This window comes from Pseudopipra pipra, chromosome 2 (genome assembly GCF_036250125.1).
Source record: "Pseudopipra pipra isolate bDixPip1 chromosome 2, bDixPip1.hap1, whole genome shotgun sequence".
Classification (NCBI taxonomy): domain Eukaryota; kingdom Metazoa; phylum Chordata; class Aves; order Passeriformes; family Pipridae; genus Pseudopipra; species Pseudopipra pipra.
Window position 1 is genome coordinate 61,133,894 of NC_087550.1, and position 21,294 is coordinate 61,155,187.

The 21,294-nt window shown below is 38.8% G+C and overlaps 1 protein-coding gene across 1 annotated transcript in view; it reads left to right on the top strand.

The window, feature by feature from the left end:
• The window catches only part of GTF2F2 (general transcription factor IIF subunit 2), an 87,233-nt gene extending 66,415 nt beyond the window's left edge, over positions 1-20,818 (top strand). The window contains exons 7-9 of the mRNA XM_064645700.1: positions 7,007-7,106; positions 15,135-15,278; positions 19,954-20,818. Of these exons, the coding sequence (XP_064501770.1) occupies positions 7,007-7,106; positions 15,135-15,278; positions 19,954-20,073 (364 nt within the window). The 3' untranslated portion in view covers positions 20,074-20,818. The remainder of the gene's footprint in view (positions 1-7,006; positions 7,107-15,134; positions 15,279-19,953) is intronic.
• Positions 20,819-21,294: the final 476 nt, after the last annotated feature.

The window sequence follows — 21,294 nt, forward strand, 5'->3', positions numbered from 1 at the left end:
TGAATTGTAATAAGGAAGTGTCGATTTCTTTGCAATAATTGATAGGACAAGAGGAAACAGCCTCAAGCTATACTGGGGGGACTTAGATTGGATTTTAGCAACCATTTCTTCAGTGAAATGGATGTCAAGCACTTGAACAGGTTGCCAAGGGAAGTGATTGAGTCACCATCCCTGGAGGCATTTAAAAGATGTGTAGGGACTGTTAGGGACGTGCTGTAGGGGTGGACTTGGCAGTGCTGGGTTAATAGTTAGAACTGATGATCTTAAAGGTCTTTTCTAACTTAAATGGTTCTGTGATTCTGTGGTTGGCCGTGCAAGACTTTTCCATCAAATCACAGCCTGAACAGTGCTGAAAGGGCCATTTTACTTGGCAAGGTGGTGATGCTGTGACCCAAGTCCTACTGGAAGGCCAAGGAGAGTGCAGAGGCTGCTTTGCTTCACAAAGGAAAATGGGAATCTGTGCCCTTAAGGATATCTGGTCAAGGATCCTTTTCACTTCAAAAAGGGGTGCTGAGTAAATGGGGAAGCAACAAACCAAACATACAGAGACACAAATCTGGACAGACAAACCTAATGGAGGAAGAGACAAGAAACAAACTTTGTCAGCCACAGTAATTGATGGGCTACTTATAATCTCATTTAGCAGTCACATTGCATAGAAGATATCTCTGAGTTATGATTCCTTTTTGAGCTTAGCCTTGGATGAAACACTTCCACCCACTCCCCAATGTGGACCAGGTACTGCCAGAGCCTGACTTCATTGGTGTCAGAATGCTTCTAGAGGAAATATCTGTAGACACATGTGAGCTAGATTAAAAATATCTGTGATGTCAAGCAGATATTATAGTTTTCTTCATGCTAATTGCATTAAGGTATCACTTAATATGTTAAAAGTTGGGCATCAAATAAATAGAGAAAATTATTCAATTATATCACTCCTAGAATGCTGAAGTAGGTCTTATTTTATCTTTACATGATTTGTTCTCGCAACCTCAGCGGAGAAGGTTTTAGTCATTTGCAATGCTAAATTCAGAGAGGAAAAATGGGAGTGGTTTTAATCAATTATTCACATCTTGTCAGTCCAGAAAACAGAATGCATAAGAAATTGTTACTTATTGTTGAATTGCCATTTATGTCATCTCATTTTCTGTAGTGGAGAAAGATATGTAGAATTGGAGTCTTCAGTTGTGACTGTGATGCTGTCTGAGCATTAGACATGAAATTATCATATATTCCTATGATTCACTGCTTAGCCTTCAGCATATATAGTTGAAGATGTCAACTTCAGAAAAATCTAATACGTTTCCTGAACATATAATAATTGTAGCACTTTTCTTGAAATGTCAGGATTTCAGGACTTAAAATTAGTTATAAATCATACTCTATATTAATAATCTGAAACATTTCATTGGCAAATGCACTTCTTAATGCCATTTCCATTCAGCTCATGCTCTTCTCTGTCTGCCTGTCTAGTCTTAATAAATGGGGACAGACTCACTTTGCTTTGACTCTGTGTGTGTGTGCTGGAGTAACAGGCAGCATCTCAAGAACAGTGGATTCATCCGTGCAACAGTGGAGTCATCCGCCTCCGTTTAATGTGAGACAGTAGGACTTCTTGCAATGAAACCACAACATGCTGAATTTTCATGTTGCTAGTTCTTATCTTTCAGAATATATGACAAATTGTTTTGTGTAGCAACAGTTTGTAATTTTTATTACTATATAATGTGTATTTTTACCAGTGTGGCCATTCTGGTAATTTCTGGGCATTGCCATGGGGTTGTTTTACCAGGATGTGCCCCACAGGGTGCTGAATTCCCTTAGTTCTCATAGAATTACAAAAACTTTTTAAGTTTCAGTATCTTCCAGGAGTGTTCATCTCTTGCCCATTTCACTTCTTACATTACTAATATTCTTGCTTGGAAGAAAAGTCAAAAGAGATGCTACCTGAACCTCAGCAAGGTGCAGTAGTCCAAATGAATACAAAAGAAGTAAGTGTAAGGCTATATTGTTACATTTATTGCATTAGTTTGTTTTGGATGAGGTTTTTCAGGATGTACCTACCTCTGTCATTTTTGGGATGCCTAGCAAAATAGGAAAGCAGAGAAAAAGCCTTGTGGCCCATATCAAGTATTGTGAAACTTCATGTCATACAGCTGTCAATGTCTGGTTCAAGTACAGAATTACTGAGTAAAAGACTATGAGAGCGTTAGTCCTGGGCTTTCAATTCCCTGGTGTTGGGCTGGGAACTTCTGTGAGCAGTCAGAAAAAAAAGCTGCAAAACTGTGCAGAGCTGGAGAGTTTGTGTTTCTTCCCCTCCAAAGTTTGGGCAGTGGGCCTGCTGTTTTCCAGTGCATTTCTGCTGGTTGATACTGTGGAGAGAGAAGCAACCCAACTTTTCCTTTTTTTGCAACAGTAAGGCAAAGCTCCTTACTTACTAGTGACCTGTGTACATATAGCCAAGCACAAAAAGTATTGAACTTTCCTCTCTTGTCTGTGAAATAATTTCTTTAGAAATATAAAGAATTCAAGCCCTAGCAGTGTTTCTGATTAATACTTTAGTGCTTCAAATCTTTGAAACATTTGTTTTGTGACAAAAGATTAATCACAGTAGATTATCAGTTCTAAAGGTCTTTGGTTTATTTTTTTATTGCTGGAAATTACATTGATTTAAAAACGAATGAATATCTCCTCCTAGGAGTGTATGTACTGTCTTCGTCTGTCTCCCTGTATGAGCCTGCTGCATGTCGACAAGTCCTATAGAATTATTTCCAGACTATTTGAGTGTTTTTTCCTCCTATTCAACTGTAAGCATAATGACAAATCAGAGCTGCAGTATAAAATGTATTTTGCTGGGAAATGACTGTGATGAATTCGATGCCGTGCTGGTTACTTGCTGTATTTCAAGGCAGAAGAGCTATATTTGATCTTGGGGGTGGAAGAGAAAACCACAGTGTGCAGGCTAGTGGCTGCTCTGTTTCTAATTTATTGGCAGTTTGGGGGGAAAAAGTCTGCATTCTCTTTTTATTTTTTTTTAGGCCAGATATTAGCATGAATTATGGCTCTAGCTATTTCAACAGGAGTTCAGTGGAAAATTTATTTCCTTGGAGAGTCTTGTGTAGTTCTGAGCCATAACTAAGTCTTTTAACTCCTGCAAATCATAATAAAGAGTAATAGGTAAAAAGCCACTGCTCCTTTAAATCAGTGTCACCAGTGACTCAGAATATCTATTGATTTTTTTTTTGTTTATTCCTACCAGCAGTTTCAATTAAGATTCAGCAGGTCCACTCTGAGAAAACTCTGCGTAAAACACTGCTTCATATTTTTGGTTAATACTGCTTTTTAAATTCTCTTTAAGAAGTGAACAATTAAAAGTAGTTATATCTGTAGCACATTAAAACATCAATCTAAAAGGCTAGTATAATGCCCAATTCATAGCTTTTGGTGTGTATTTTTGAGTGTATAATTACTGGAATGTATATATATATATATGTATATACATGTATTTGATCAAATTTTTTCAGACAACAGCTATAAAAATTTATAAAGTCAATTGTATTCACCCAGACATACTACTTTCTGAATATGAGAGAACTGCAGCATGGTTTTGAAAAATAAAACCAAGTGCTGTATTTTCCCTGCAAGTAGTGTCTGTATCAACAAATCATCTGGACAAAATGATTACAGGCTGTTTGTCTTCACCCTTTGTAATGCACTTAGCAAATTTCAGTGCTTAATCCACACGTGAACCATTTGATAATTTGGTGTTTATACCACATTTGTCAGTCCCTTTACTTGTATTCGTGGATTTTAGGGAAGCTAATTCCAGATGTGCAACAGCTGTTGTTCCACATAGGATTGTGTGACGATATTCTGCATGGAAGCCTGATGGAAGGAAGGTAACCTGAGGCTATGTCATTCTCTGTGAGACCTTGAAAGCTGCAGAAAAAGAAATGAGAAGGGCAGCCATTAGGGAGAAGAGCAAGATGCATGTATAGAATAAATGATAGTAATAAAAAGGTTTCCCTCCTGATTCACCATGCTTGCCATATAAATTTCTATATTGGCATGTGTCCACTGCTGTGATTGTTTGCATTAAAAAGTAATACCAGGAATGTAGTATATTTTTAGCTCTCACTACAGCAGTTTGTCAACTAGAAACAAAAAAAAGGTTAACATTTTACTGTAAGATAGTTTTCTAAAGACCATCTGAGATCTGTGAGATCTGTGAATCCTTGTAATTTGGAAACCTTTGGCAAGAAATCTCAAAGTACAACACAAACATCTCTGAAATTTTAGAGACATACATTTGTAGCTGATTAATTTGTTATTTGCTGTATGTAGATCTTCCTGAAGTCTTCTGCCATTTCACAAACAACCTTAGATTATCCATTTCCATTTTTACTTGGTAGGCTTCCGTTCTGTTTCCTAAGCAAGCAGTAAGTTTTTTTGTGCTTTCAAGGTTGTATGCTGGGGCACTTCCCTTGTTAAATGTAACTTCACTGCCATCAACCTTTGGAAGAAGGCCTTTCAGAAGTGTATTAACTCTCCTACATGTTTGGGTTTCTACTGGTTTGGAAACTGGCAGGTTAAAACAAAAGAGCTAAAATGCATATCCTGCATGGTGAGTGAAAAATGTTAAGAAATAAGTTGCTGGTGTTCTTTTATGCAAAGAAGGATTAATTTAAGGGAGCTGCACTGAAGTGGGGCTTGAAATGTCCTGTATTGTGATTTTAAAATGCCAGAACAGGAAGAGACCTTTAAGATTGAGTGGTGTCTGATGTTCATGACTGACAATTCACCATTGAAGGGCTAATGTTCTTTGGCTGTTTACCCGAAGAAATTGAGGATGTTGTAAATTTACATTGTAAAAAGTAATCAATATAAAGCCCAGTGCAAGGAGGATTAATCATGATGAAATGACTCCATTGAATGCCCATCCCTCCCTGAAAATGTGACACCAACTGATGTATTTAGGTATTGTTAGGACCTTGTGCTGCAGCTGTAATGAGAAGGACTCTCAAACAATATCACAAATCAAATAACTAAATCTAGTGCACGTGAAGTTGGTGTACTGGCCTTGGAGGGGAGAAGAGTGACAAGAATTCCCAGTTCGTCTCAAGGACCCCCTGTTTCATGAACAGGAGCAGTATCAGTAAGCAGGTTGAGCAGAAAATCACCTCTAAATTAAAACGTGGGGAGAGGTGAGATGAAAAATAGCTAGAATAGGGGAGAGGGAGGACTGGAAAACTCCCCAGGTCAAAACAATAGAAAACATGGTGAAGAACTGCAAAAAAAAAAAAAAATAAAGCCAAACTATTTAAAAATTTAAAAAGTCACTGAGACCAAAAACAAACAAAAAAAAAGAAATGGAGAAGTGGAGAAAAAGACAGATTTGTAGAAAAGATATTGATTTAACTTTAGCCTATGGCTCTTTGTGAAACGTGAGTTTAGAAGACCTTTGGTAACCAGATCAATAAAATCTTTAAAATCATTTAATTAGATTGAAGGCCAAAAGATAAACCCTTGTGATAAATAAAAAGTGTTCATTGTTCATTTGCTTTCCAATTGATGTTCCTTCAAGCTAAGAAAGAAACATGCTATGTTTGGACAGAAGGCAGCATTGATACAGAAATGTAGAATACAAGGCAGTGGTTGCTTAGGGGTAGTTAAAACTATAGAACAAATGACAAGTTTGCCAAGATTCAAGAGGAAGCAGGTTTATATCTATGTATGAATCAAAACTGTCCCCACCTACTGTCCAGCAATATAGCTATGAAAGATGATTGGCTTTACATCTAGTTGCTAAAACTAGAGAATTCAATTCCGAATTTAATACTTACTTCAAATTAATTTATTTAGGTTGTTCAGGTGTTAAATCAGAAGCATGCTGAATTTAGGCTTTAGCTTTTTCGGTATACATTATATCTTTACAAAAATAAATCAGTGATTTCAAACATTTACAGGGGTTTTTAAAGAACTGTTTTATCATTTTTATGTTTTACACTAGTAAACATGCAGTTATTATTTGAATTAATATACCATATTAATTCTTGTTTGGAAAGAAGCAAGCATCACTGTACATTTATTGGGCTGTAAGTCTTGTGTTTAGTAAAAATTGACTGTTCTGCCTAGAAGATACACCTTTGGAAATAAAAGAGCTTCACTGATGATGAACATGTTAATTGTATGTGCCATAAAGCTATTTGTCTGAAGGGACCACATCCTGCACCTTTCTAGAGCTTGGTGTCTTGTGTCATTTCAAGTAGTAATTCTTGAGTGCTAAACCTGAAGTAAATGGAACACTCCCTCTACACCATCATAGATAAGTTTTAAATTATGTAGGGATGAGCTTGACAGGATACCTTCAATCTCTGACCTTCTCAGAGTCTTTCGTAAAGAGGACTGGAAGTCACCTATTGTTGTCTATGTGATAGAGTCTTTATTGCACATTGGTTTGAAGTTGGGTGGATTTCTCTGGCTGCACATTTTTAAAAGTGCTCTTAAAACCATTATTTGTGCTCTTAATGTACTGTAATGCCAAAAGAAAGGTCACAGAAATTTATGTTTTTACATTAAAATATATAAGAGAAGGTCATGGAGTCAGCAGAGATGAATGAAAAGCTTTTTCATCCCTCAGCTGAGTAAACTGTGAGATTTTGAGTTTATTTGGGTTGGGTTTGATTTTTTTTTCAACCTGAGCATTAGGCTTTTGGAATGAAATTTGTGTTCAGACATTGTTTTTAGTATCTTCCCTTCACAGTTGCTTCGTTTTCAGCATTTCATTTATATTCTGTAGCATATAGCACCATAATAATTCAGTGCCCTCAAGCAAAAATAGAGAAGAAAAAACCTAATTCAGAAGAATGCATCTGTTTTTGCCTTATGGTTTGTTTGCAGCTGACCTTTGATAACGGCTGGTTCATACTTGCAGATTTTTAGAATTCATTTTGAGCATGTGCTTTTCTGAACTTTTTATTAATTATTTTTTTCTTTTCTTTTGCAGATTACAGATAGAAGAATCTTCTAAACCTCTAAGGCTATCACAACAGCTGGACAAAGCTGTAACCACGAACTATAAACCAGTGGCTAACCATCAATATAATGTAAGTAGCTTTTAGTATTTTCCCTTCTTCTCTTCAGGAGGAGTTTGGCTCAGGATTCCAGAATTGCTCTGCTGCAGTCCTGCAGCATTTTGCTCAGAGTTGGCCACTGTCTTTGGAAATGCTCCATGTTATCTGGTTTTCTCCCTGATTTTGTCTTCTGGGGATCTTTCTGTCTCATGACCAATATCACCCTTGGGGCTGAGGTCTGCCAGTTCTAACTGTCTTGTCTTACCTGATGGAGGACAGACCATCTTCACCCAAGCCTTTTTAGTGGCTTTATTACATTCTTCCTCTAGTCTTTTTTTTTAAATGCAATTTTGAAGTTTGTGGATAAAAAGCAGTTCTGGCTTTATGCTATGAGATGTGGAAGCACTGCTTAAAGCCAAATAAAATATCATCTGGAGCAGGGTAAAGGACTTGAAAAGAATCATTAGTTTCCAGTCTTTTGGAGCAATTAACAAGTAGAAAAGAATAACAGCTGATAATTTTTCACATTTCATACCTTCACAGTACATGTTATTGGCATCATTGGCTTTGTCAATATTACACCCACACTGCTCTTCCAGATCAGTTGATGTACATAAAAACTATAATGTCCTTTTCCTTAAAGATCCTCTTTGAGTAATTTGTATTTGTGCATATAGAATCACTGTTACTGTTGAATGTGAGAAATGTTAAATCATGCTTAAAATGAGTCACTGTGTTAGTCATTTAAACTTTTACACTTTTTATTAAGATTTTATTTACATAAAACAAATGACAATATACTAGATGATATTTAATCCTTATTATGAAAGTCAGTCCATTTCCACAGAACCAAAAATAATCATTTCTCTCTCATGAGACTGTTTTGTAGTGCTTACTGTTGAAAGCCTGATCTATACATAGATGATCATACCAATATAACTATTGCAACTGAGGGAATGACATTTAACCAAAATAGTCACACTGGTATGTCCTGCTGTGGAGATGCAGTTTTGTGTGAGTAGATTATTTTATGATGCCACTGTTATTCCCCTTCTTTAATTCTGAAATAACCTTCAGTGCTGTACAGCTTCTCTTTCTAGTGGGATGCTGTGCCATTTCCCTGACACTACCATAATTACAGCAGTATGACTTCAACCCGGAAACAATCGTAGTATCTTTATTCCAGTTGCAAACTGCAGTCATCATGTCATTACAGAAATTAAAGTCCCCTGTGAGCTTGAGGGGGTATAAATAGAACATAACTGGGGCTCTTAGAAGTGATGATTCTCTCGTAATGTTTTTTATTGGTTACATATCTGTCTATGGTAATGGAAATTCATTGGCAGGGTGTTTACTTTTCGTGTCTACCTTAAAGGTGTTCTGATAGGAAAATGATAGTAAGACGTACTTGTACTTGAGTCACCCTTGACCTTGCCTTGACTCTAAAAGCCCAAGCATGACTACCTTTCGAAAACATCTTTCTTTTCATTAAGTCTTTTATTAAGGTACAAGTTAGATGGCTGGGAAAAAGTCCGTGAACTTTTTAAACCTCTTGTTCTCTTGTTTGAATTTGTCTGCTGTGCACAAGCAGCAATTGTTTTCTTAAAACTTGCTGCGCTGCTTGTAATCAAATGACTGTTATGTTGGAGACAGGACTTTTCACAAGAAAGAAGAAAAAAATACCATATGCTGATACATTCAGTCATCATCTGGGCAGTTTCTGAGGATAGAATGGGTATCTACTAAATAAGAAAGAAAAGGTTAACATTCCCTGAAGGAAAGAATTTAAAACGGGGCTTAAGTGTGGCTGCTCCGTGTACCTATAAATTTACATACAAGAAGAAGGAGGAGGGAAATAAATTATATGTGGATGGGAAATAGCAATAGCTTGTTTGAATTCAAGGACTGGTAAAGTGATTAGGGGTTTTTTCACTAAATTATATTAAGCCTATCTTTTCTATTAGAAAAAATTGCAATTCCATTACAATATATGCTAAGACTGTGACTTAGCTTTTCTTCTCTGGGAAAGGGACCTTTGTTTTCTGTATGTCTGTAAGTGTTACACGTGTTTGCAAGGTTAATATTTTTGCAGCTGGATTCTTTACATGATTGAATTGTAATACAGCAGAAAAGTTCTCTAGTGGTCCTGGTTACCTGTGCTGGTTTAGAGGTAAACCAGCAGGGGAAAGGAACCCAACTCAAAAGAGAGATTATAAGTCAGAATAACAATTTAATAAAATAATACAATAAGTACGATTATACAGACAAACAATTGGTTTTAACCCACAAAACCCAAATGTATAACCCAGCACCCTTGGGCATGAACAGAGTGGTGTTCTTTGGGCCCCCTGAGTCCAAAGCAAAAGGAGAGGGGAAAACCTGCTGGTGAGAGTGCTGTTGCAGTCTGGTCAAGAGTGGCAATTGCAGTCCAGTCAAGAGTGGTGGTTGCAGTCCGGTTGAAAAGTGGTAGTTCAGTCCAGTCGAGAGTGGTGATCTGCAGTCTTCCTCTGGATCCCACGAGTGGTTAAAAAAGTCCCAAGACTCCAAGCTTATATATCCTCCAGTTCAGGCAGGAATGCTTAGTACCTCCCTCAGGGCAGGGAGTTCCACAATGGGTGTGAGGACAGGAGGCATCCTCCTATCTCGCAGGCCTCTTAACACCTAGTTTATAGTCTGAGGAGTCAGGCTGCTCTGGGCAGAGGGTGTAAATGGTCTATTGATAACAGTTTCTGGGAAATGGCATGGAAGGCTATAGAATACACAGTTTTGGGTTACACCCATACAGTGATGAACTGGTCCCAGCTCTTCTAACTAGGACATTACCCCTTCAAAGACTTCTTTGTGATCCCCTCATCCCACTGTCCTGTACTGTAGAGGTTGGTACCCATGCTCCAGGAGATGGGAAAACCTTTGAGACTTCTTTCAAGCATCTTCAGATGAAACTTTAGATTTAGATTGCTTCTCTATCACCTTTGTATTATCTGTCTACTGAAGCAGCTACATCAGCTTCAGTGTTAATGGTACTTCAAGAAGGCAATTTTGACAGCTTTTCAGCAAGCTTAGCAACATCGTGGGAAGGTAAACAAAGAGAAATTGGTTTCAGTATGAAGTCTTGCAGGAATAAACTCACAACTTCTATGCTAAACAGTTTCTTCTAAGATGGTCTTTCCTTGAAGTAAAATTGTATTTGAATGCTTTTTAAATTAAAAAACCACACAACTTTAAAACAAATCTAATTAGTTTACAGTGTTGGCACGTTCTGTAATATGACTATTAAAAAGTGTGTTAAGCCTACTGCATAAAAGATTCCATTTGCAAAGAAAACAGGAAGGAAAAAATTGAAAGGCTGCATTGTAACTTGCTATGAGCAGTGTATTCACAAAACAAAAAAGAAGAAAACAGCAACAGAGATACCATTCTTTTTTTTTTCAGTAGCACTTCACAATGTGCTCTGTGTTTTTAGACAACTATGGGAGCTGTCGCTAAAGTTGGAGGGAAATGCTAGAGTGTTGCTAATTAGAATGTGGACAACTGGGACACCAGCTGCAAATAACTTTTCAGTAAAGGGATATTCAGTTTTCTCTGTGAGTTGATTTTATACATTATTGAATTAAGAATATTAGAATATTCACATTGCATTTGCCTAAGGAATACAAATACTCTTATCTGATTTACCTTAGCTCATCCAGAGAATGTAAAATAGAAGCTTCTACTGCAGAGAGTGTACTGAGGCACTAAAATAATAGAGAAAGAAGAATGCTGGGCAGTACAATTTACTACCAAAAAAAAGACTGTGCATTGGTTAAAAAGACTATTTCGTGTTATTTTCCAGGAGACTATTAATTGCGTCCTTGGGATTTTATACCCAGTCATGAAATAGTTGTCTCAGAGACCTAATATCAGTGAAGAATTTCCTTATTGTTACTTTAGGGTTTTGTGTAGGAAGCATCAATTTTTAAGCAAATATGTTTTTTTCTGCACATGGAAAGAGTTATAGTTGATAGCTAGTTGCTTGCTAAGCACATTTTCACTATATGTCATTTGAAGAGTACAAACAGTACCGTGGATTTTTTGATGTTGATCTTAGAGATTGCCTTGAGAGTCCCAGCAGCTTTTCCCATTACAATCATGTTGCTTACCCATTATTTCCATAGCTCTGCCTCATACAGAAGGAATAACCTCAGTGCTTCACTCTTGTTCTTGCTCCTTAAAAACAAAACAAAAACCAGAACAGGAGGAAATCCGTTTCTTCCATCACTTCAGCTTAACCTTCCACCTAAGGAGGTTCCAATTTGTTTCTGGTTTTCTTCTTGTTCATTTTGATTTTGTCAGTTGGGGAGGTAGAAGACTTCAGAAGGGTTAGTATAATAGCTGCTGGTGTGGCACAGGGATGCAGCCTCTGTCTTTGTCTTTTATGCCTCATCTTTCAACTGGTGCATTTTTGAGTCAGAGAAAAGTTGCTACCCTCAGAAACAAATGCATAAGTCTTTGCACTGAAAAGTGACCTTAGGTGTATGCAGGAACCCAGAACTCAGTCAAGCATTGCAAATAGAGATGCCACCTTCTCTCCTACCATCTTCTGAACTTCAGCTCTGAAGTGTTGGATGCTTTTCTGGCAACAAATTAAGGCTGGATAATCCATCTCTTCTTGTAAAATGTTAACATCTGCATGTATTAAAAAAAATTTTTAATGTACTTAGTCCTAATTTCCCATAAACCAGTGTATCAAATGTAATAGGGCTCCAATGAAAATCCAGTGGAGTGTTTTTTACTGATATCATTTGTGACCTGATCAGCAACTGCACAGAGAAACTGGAAAATTCTGTGCATCCCTAAGTCAGAAAAGGCTGAAAACTCAGGCTCAAGAAAGCCAGCTGCAGCTGATTGCAGTGACTAGTTAGGAAACTGCTTCCAGGAGAATATAGTGTCAGTGTCTTGATTCCATGAAGTTGTAGGTGTGCTTTCCTTCTCGTGTCATACAACATATCCTACAGGGCAGTAATTCCAATGAACTACCAAGGGAAAGAATCTGGAGCAGTTTTCTAAGAGGACCAAAAATGTTTGTTCTATCCAACTAGATTAGGTTAGATTAGGTTAGATGATTTTTAAAAAGACCTCAACAGGTTGGAGAGATGGGCAGAGAAGAACCATCTGAAGTTCAACAAAGGCAAATGCAGGGTCCTGCACCTGGGGACGAATAACCCCAGGCACCACTAAAGGATGGAGGCTCACCTGCCTCCTGCTGGGAGGCTCTCTGTGGAGAAAGACCTGGGGGTCCCGATAGACTACAAACTGTCCATGAGCCAGCAATGTGTCCTTGTGACCAGGAAGGCCAGTGGTATCCTGGGGTACATTAGGAAAAGCATTGCCAGTAGGTCAAAGGAGGTAATCCTGCTCCTCTACTCAGCCCTAGTGAGGCTGCATCTGGAGTGCTGCATCCAGTTCTGGGCTCTTCAGTACAGGAGAGACAGGGAGCTCCTGGACCGGATCCAGTGGAGGGCTGCAGAGATGTTGAGGGGACTGGAGCATCTCTCTTAACGAGGAAAGGCTGAGAGAGTTGGGCCTGTTCAGCCTCTAGAAGAGACAACTGAGAGGGAACCTCATCAATGTGCATATTAATGCCTTTTTGACACTTGAACGCTCACGCATCTCATACTTCATCCTACATTTTGCACAACAAGGAGCCAGTCTCCTCCTACTCCCCACTCTTTGTGTCATTTCTTTAGGTGCTTCATACAGAAACCCTTGTTCACATACCAGGACATGGATAATGCTGTAGTTATAGTAACTTTCAGATGAATGAGATTTATCCAGCTTCTTCAATAACTGCATGATGATGTGAACATACCCAAATAACTGGGCAACTGCTTTGTTGGTGGAGCTGCAACCAAGAGAGGCAGGTAACCCCTAGTGACCCTGGCCATACTGTTTGGTAAAGAATTCAACTCATGTCATGTTATGATGCCATAATTTTCTATTGTATTAATGGATCCTGACAGTATTCGAGGTTTTTAGTTTTAAAGTATGTCAGCTGAGTAGACTTGTTCATATATATATTTCACTGCCATTGCAGTTCTACTTCCTGTGTTTGTGACTAGGTGCAGTCTACGTGCATTGTCCTGCATGGTGAGATTGTACCAGTAGAGAAACAGAAATGCAGTCTACAACAGGACCTCCAAAGCTTGCAATTTAGACCTTTTCAAGGTCAACAGAAGCTCCTAATAATTTTCTCTTGGAGTTCAGAAGAAGCGAATGTTTTGACGTACTATGTTTTATAGGAAGGCCAGTGTGCTAGGTTTATGTTCCTACTCTAGTGTCTGTGGTGTAGCAGTTCTGCTGTAGATCATGACAAGCAAGATGATGTACTGTGAAGTTGGTTTACTTCACAGTACATGTTACAGTTTGCTAATGTTGCAAAGCTATTACTGTTTTAAAGATTTGTTCTTTAAATGCAGAGGCTAAAGAGTTAAATAATTACACAAACCTGTATTAGTGGATAAAAATCAATTGTGTGGTGGGTTTGTGTGATTAGATTGTAGCTTTTATAACACTAATATGCAGTTAGAAAAGCAGACAAGTATTTGGTTGTGCAAGCCCCTTTTAGGTTTAAAGCAGAAGAAACAGACTTCAAGCTATAGGTTGGGAACAATTGCTCTGCATTCAGTTACATCTGTTTCAGGATTTGAAAGATATTTGGCTGGCTGGAGATCTGTGAGCTATGGCAAAGGTGGTAATAGTCTCAACCTGCTTTGGGACATCTACCAAGAGACAGGCTATTTTCACTCTGAGACTAGGAGGGAGTTAGCTGGCAAGGAAACATAGGAAAAAAATAAATTGTGCCATAAAACCAATCTCTCTTCTTAAAAATAAGATTTTTAGTATCCAGTAGAACTGTGAATTTTCATTTCTAGGCTTTTTATCCAAAGGCCTTCCTTTTGAGGATCAGGTTTGAGACATCAGAAGCGGAATGACTCGCATACAAAATTATCCTAGCTTACAGCCAGGCATGTGTCCCTCATGGATCACATGAATCTTCTCTGCTGTACATTGTGCCTCTATGGATTCACCCACGCAGTTTGCCTGAAAGCACTTGATGATTACATGAGTTACATTACCTTCTGCATCACTTTTGTTGGTTCTGAGGAGCTTGGTGGTTTTCTGTTATCGAGGGTGGTATTGGGGGTGGATGGGGTGATATGCTGGCAGGTGTTGTGGTTGGTGCTCTGTGGTAATTGGGGTTTGTTTGGGGTGTGCTGGTCTGTGCAAATCATGCTTTTAATGATGAATCAGAGGAAGTATTTTTGGAAGTGATAAAAGTTTCTGCAAAACATGGTCATCTTGTGCAGATTATAATGGTTAAGTAATTTTTAATATGCAATTTGAAGTAGTATGATGTGTGGCAACAAGGGGCCTCTCCCCGCTTAGAAGGTTTATGTTTTTGGGTGTAACTGTTGTAACTTTGGGTATACTACTGGGATTTGTCCTGAAGAGAAACCATCTGCATCCTCAAAGCATGTCTTCCATTGCTGAAGACTGTATATTAACAGGGTGGATGCCTTGAGTGCTGTTTCTAGAGCAGATAAGGCAGTGTCCAAAGCCTGTCTGAGCATCCTTTGGGTTGTTATGATTGCAGATGCAGACCATGTTGGTCTGTGAATTTTCCCAAGTATGGCAGTTTGTAAGTTGTTTGACATTTGTCGTTATACTTCAGAAGCTGATATCAGCAGAGGTGGATGGAGAATCCCATCTCAGTTTGGATTCCTGTCCTATTATTAACTTTTCCTCTAGGTTTGGGAACACCATACAGGCTCTGTTTCTGCAGTTTTTTTCTGGTTAAAGCAGAAATACATATCTGAAAAGCTTATTGTGCTGAGGACAAAATGCTTAGTTTGTGTTCATAAAAGAACATTTGAATCTTCAAAAGAAAATTTTCCAGATGAAAACCACTGAGTCATTAAACAGTGTTTTATTAAGTAGAAGAGGTTTTTTATATCTTGATGTTCACCACTGAGAATTACAGAGCATTACATATGAATGTCTTCAAAATGTGTTTTGTAACAGATTGAATATGAGAAGAAGAAGAAAGAAGATGGAAAACGAGCTCGAGCTGATAAGCAACAAGTGTTGGACATGCTTTTTTCAGCCTTTGAGAAACATCAGTATTACAACATTAAAGACCTGGTGGACATAACCAAACAGCCCGTGGTATGTACTAGGAGTCTTGTAAATACAACCCTTTTCAGTAGTTACTATTGTGTATATTTTACTTATCCAGAAAATAGTTTAGTATATATTATATGCCTTTGAAACAGCTCTCTAAATATGTTTCACGATGGACTGAATTCATCAGTTTTAAGTTTGTTATTGTAGGACAGTGTAGGATACCAGTCATTGCAGTGAGTATGCTTTTTCTCGACAGAGATGGTTTAAATAACCTAAATGATCACTTTCTTATTTAGGTTTGCTTTAATACTGGGAACTAAATTCTATAATGCTCTCATGTCTCCCCTGCTACTCTCCTCGGTGAAGCCTAGTTCTTTTGGCTTGTATAAGTGTGTGGTCAGTCCTTCCTTCAGCTTCTGAACTTTATCTTAGCAGAGCAACAGGGGTTACTCTTTTTCTGTGGGTCTAGAAAACTGTGTTTCATGGAATTAGTATTAAATGCAGGCATTACCCAGCTCAGGCATCATGTCAATGTTCCCAAAAGCACTGGATTTCCTTTACAAATAAAATAATTTTTAGGATAAGAGTTTAGGTGGTTGATATTTAGGATTTATTTTGGGTTAAACACTGTTTTGATACACAAAAAGGAAAAGCACAAAGGCATCTGCTTCTGTGGTGGTTTTGTTGTCTTGCAGTGTCTGCCAGCCTCTTCATCTGTTTATCCTGACTTTCCAGTTCTTTCCCTTCTTCCCCTGTTCAAGCTTTCCTTGAGCAGACCAGTTGGGATGCGGAGGGAGATGATGACACGTGAAGTATCTTTGGTGTTTTTGATGTTTTTCACTGCCAACTTAAATATCTATCCTCAACCCAGCTGCAGATTTCAAAAAACTTGAAGGGACTTAATTTTGAGTCTAAATGAAGCAACAATGTCACAAGAGCTAAAGCAGAAGAAAGAACATCAACATCTGGATTATGAAAAAATACTCCTATGTAAAAAAAGAGGGGGGAAATAAAGATGCTTACTAGTTTTGCTCACTTCACGTTTAGAATTAAGTATACCTGTGTCAGAGCATTGGCATAAGGTGCACAATATAGAAGCTGCACAAAGATGTTACCCAACTCAAACCCATGTAGGTTCACTGTATTCTAGTACCTTGAAAGAAACTAGTTGAGTAACATATTTGTGTCTTCCATTCCATTCATGTATCTCACAAGTCAATTCTTTATCTGTGTGGCAGAGAAGGTGTGTGGATCATGGGAAATGAGAAGGAGGAAGGAATAGGAGGAAGATATGGAGGAAGTGGCAAGAATATTTTAAGTGTTTTTGTTTGGTTTGTGGTTTTCTGGTTTTGGGTTTTTTTTTGTTAGAGAGGTATAACAATCACTGTCTTGATCACTTTGAATGTACGTAGGTGCAGATTTATCCCATCTAGCATGACATCAGCTAGCAATAGTCATCCACAATTCCCACTTAAACCACTAGAGAACTTGAAGTTACAAATAAGTAAGGGTATTTTTCTTACCTAATGGTAAATGTAAATAGTAAATTAAACCCTTGCTACAGAATATGTTGCATGTTACACAGGAAATTGCTGCCAATTTTATTTGTGATCATAAAATCACAAAGCAAGTCTGTTCTGAATACAAATATTATGGTAACCTGTGTTTATTTGTTTTCCATTTTAATGAAAAATAACAATTTGCACTAGTAGGCAAATCTATTGCCACCTACCCAGATGTAAGTACTGAGTGCTCCCTGGAAATACTACAGTAGTTCTAGATTTGGGCTACATGGTTGAGAACATAATACAATTTTCCGTGAGCAATCAAATGTTTGTGAAGAATGGAACCAGTATGGAACCAGTGGTCTAAGATGAACTGTCTTTTTAAAAAATTACATTTTAGCTTGAAGTAATGGTTGTCCTAAACACAGTGGGGTTTGTTTTCCCCTTGAGGTTTCAGAAGGATTTTCAGAGCTTGAAATTTCACTCCTCAGTAATTTTTATCCCATGATTCTGTAATAACATTTCACTTTTTATGAAAAAAAGTCAAGAGGGAAGGTGGAACAGAGCAGGGGATGCCTTGAATGTACAAACAGATCACGTACAAATGAGCTGCTGTGTTAGAATTCTATGTATATAAGCATACTGAATCCCTTTCTGAGAAAAAAATTGTGGGTCCCCAGTATTTGGCATTAGTGGGGGAAGTGTGGAATTTCTCTTGATGGTATGGTGTCAGAGTAGTATGTTTCATGATGTATAGGCCAGCCTGGTGCAGTGAAGACCCAGATGGATAGTCCTGGTTTCTAGGAGAACTGATCCTGCGGGAAAAATCCTAACGTCCCTTGAACTCCCCTCATCAAGACACTTGCTTTCAAGTAAGGTACAGCACAACAGGATTACCCCTGATTTGTAATTGTCTAAAAGCTCCAGCAGTTCACTGTTATCTGTGCACGTACAGTGATTTTTCGGGGGGCTAATGTTCTTAGCTGCCCTCTCTAAAGCCGCTGCTGCCTGGTTCTCCCCTGCACCAGAGATGGCAAATCATCAGTTGCTGCGGTTTCATTGGTTCCAGCTTGAAGTTCCGTTACTTGTGGCACTTGCTATTCAGTTTGGGTTGGTTTTGTTCCATTTTGTTATGCTGTTGAATCAAAACTCTTGGAAGTTTTGCCCTGAGAGAAGCAGAACTGCCTGGGGAGTTAGGTCTGAAGACTAGCTGAAATTAAAAGTAACCCTCATATAGCTGGGTGGGCAGTTTTGAGTGAGTGAGTGCCAGGAGCTTTGGAACGTGCAGCCGCAGTGGTTTTGCACTGCCTGAGCCCAGCAGCACCGTCACGCCTTGTGACCTGGCTTCCCAGATACAGACCTGTCAGCCCAGGAAATGCATATGGATGTACTTCATGAGACTAAATCCAATTATAGGATTTTTTCCCCAATTCTCTGTTCATGTGGTCTAGAGCAGAATTTAACCTTGCATCCAAGAGTTCCTTCCACCCTCTCTGCCATGTTTTGAAGTCTCTGTCAGTCGTACTACTGAAAGCTACCTTGTGAGCCCGCACAGGGATTGCAATCAAGGCAGTGGATATGCAGCTTTACACATCTACCCATAACCCATGTAGAAACCTCTTTCTCACCTGCTTTCAGCACCTTCAAAAAAGTGCGTGGCACAAAGAGAGTGTCGTCCTACAAAAACGTTTGTGCACTGATTGCTGTTGTAGTGAGTGCGTTTGTCCTGCGTACCTGACTCTGGAATAATGACGGCATCTCTGCAATAGGCAAGATGCGGAAAGGTGTGCGAAGGGATGTACAGCGATCTGCTGCTGCCACCTGCTGGGGTTGGCATCCTGCGCCCTCGAAGGCCAAGGAACCATCCTGGCAGTGTAAAATAAACTCTGCTCACAGCTCCTGTGCCCAGCCACTCCGCTCCAGGAGAAGACCCTAAGAAAGTAGTTCTCATATGCAGTCTGCTATGATCACCTTTCTTATTTGTGGGACCAACACCTCTCGTTGCTTTGAGATATGTTTTTAAGAATAATTTTGCTAGATGAGTCCACATGAAGTGTCATCATTAGTGTGGGATCTGGATTTTTATTTTGCTTTGTATATTTTTGATGTGTACCTAGAAAGTAATGATTGGTTTCTCTAAAAGAGACATTTTTTTTTCTGACTGAGAACATAGTTTTTATTTGTGTATTTTCCACCTTTTCCATTTAGCAAAAGGGAGAAGAGTGTAAGGAACAGACTGGGCCATCAGCATTTCTTTTTTCTATGTCCTCAACAAATATTTGCTGGTTTTAATGAGTTGGAGTATATTGATATTTGCGCTTAGTAGAACTGTAGGTGCAGAAAATACATGGGTTCCAATAACTCCAGTACAATATATGCACTCCAAGAAGATTAAATTGCTCAAACTAAAGCAATTATGAATTTAACGTGAGGATTCTTAAACTGTGGTCTGTGGTTGCCATGGCAATCCATTCACATCAGTCCCAATTAATATTTAAACAAACAAGCAAGAAAATGGCTCTTAAGAAAATTACTGGTGTTTATTATAAAGAGTAAAGCAGGGCAATATTAGTGAGCTGTGTTTTCTCAAAGGTTATACTGCTGGTATCATAGCTGTACTTGTTTTGGGTTTTTTCTTTCTCTTCCAAGTCTAAATAATTTAATGTATTAGAAAATCTTCTGACATCTACTCAGTTCTCTAAAAATGAGGCCATAATAAAATGCTTAAAGCCTTTAAGCCAACAGCTTGGGGCTTTGATAGTCTGAATAAAGCAAGGAGTTTCAAGATAATCCCAACCCAAGCAAGAAGAAAGATCAAGAGCTTTTAGCTCAAGTGGAGGAATTCCAGCAGGAGGATGTGTGAGATAACCTCAGCATCAGCTTCCCAGGAGGTTCTGGGAGCTTCATTTTGGCAGCCCATGGAGCATCCATCTTGCTAGTACTTGCCTCTCACAGGGGACTGCGTGGGAGCCATCATCTGTAGGGCTCGGGTGCTCCCTACTGCATCCCTGGGGCCTTGCAGCAGGTGTTACACCCGGGCTGCTCTAATCCCTGTTGGAGCCTGAGGGTTGAAGTCCGTGGCAGAGCCGTTATTGCCAGCGCCAATCAACCAGCCTTGCTGTCCACGCCTTGTGGGTGAATGCAATTGAGCAGATATGTAGGAACCCTGGCAATTGCCTGCCTATATAATGTGAATTTTTGTTTTCTTTCAGATATACTTGAAAGAAATTTTGAGAGAAATAGGCATCTACAATGTGAAGGGGACCCACAAAAACACATGGGAACTGAAGCCAGAATACAGACACTACCAAGGAGAAGAAAAGAGTGATTAACAAAAAAATTTCAAACCAAGAGAGAATTACAGTTATTGCACTGAGGGAACTGTGGTGGATTTACAGGCAGGACTGAGCACAGTGCAATTATGCAAGGATAAAGATAAAATAAAGCAGCTGATACTTTGTAATTTTCTGTAGCTCTTTTCCCAAGGAATATTTCTTGTATGTTTCTATAAGTGCGTTGTCTTTTGACAGGAAAAAAATGTTTATAGAATAAACTTGTATTAGATTTATCTTTACTAGAGCTCTGAACTTACTTTTTCTTTGTAGCTTTGTGGCTTTTCCAGGCCTCAATGACTTTGAAGGAAAACATGTCCTGGAGCAACCCAGGACTTTGTGGTTTTGCATTCCAGTATAACCAGGTTAATACCCTCAGTTCTGCTGGGATCTGCTAGGGCTTCATCTGGAAGGCTGCAGGGGTACACAACCCTTTGTGCAGTGTTTGGGTGGAATGGACATGATGCTACTATTAGGATCAGGCTTTAGGAAAAACAGCCACAACCATGGTGCTCATCACAGTCCTCAGACTCCGTGGGAACAAATCAATAGTTAAAAACCCGTAAAGCAAAGGCTGTTTGACACACAGGTCAGTGGGACAAGGACAGTCCCCTCCAGGTGATTACTGAGAAAAAATTGAAATGCCTGTTAGGTACAGCAAGGAGTAGTTTTATTTTTGTTTTCTTTTTATGCTGATACCTATGTTTTGTTCAAGCATATCAATAAAACATTATTTTAATTTGTACCACGCAATGTTCTACATTATTGACTGAACATATGATTTAGGTGGCGTAGGTCTGAAGGGTGTTTTCAAACCAAGGGGTTTTTATTGCAGGCTTTGCCATTGGATTCCTTTGTGCTTTGGGAAAGATTGCTGAATTTATCTATGTCTCTGTTCCCCCATTTTTGAAATGCATATTGCAAGGGTTGTCTGTTCAGCATCCTTCTGGGAGGGAACTATTTAATTATATTCTCAAAGCTTTTATGTTAAAGAAAGAGCAAAGAACACGCTGGAAAAAACCTTATTAGTATACCTGTAAATGAAGCAGGTGAGGTTTGATAGCACAACTTTCACACTCCCTCAGGTCCTTCAGACTGTGCATCATTTCTGCCCACTCTAATGAAACGAGGTCTGTGTGAAAAGCAAATATCCCACTATTGGTCCACTTAGAAGCAATGAAAGGCTTGCAGGGGTGTCAAATGCCTTTGGAGGCTTGTAAA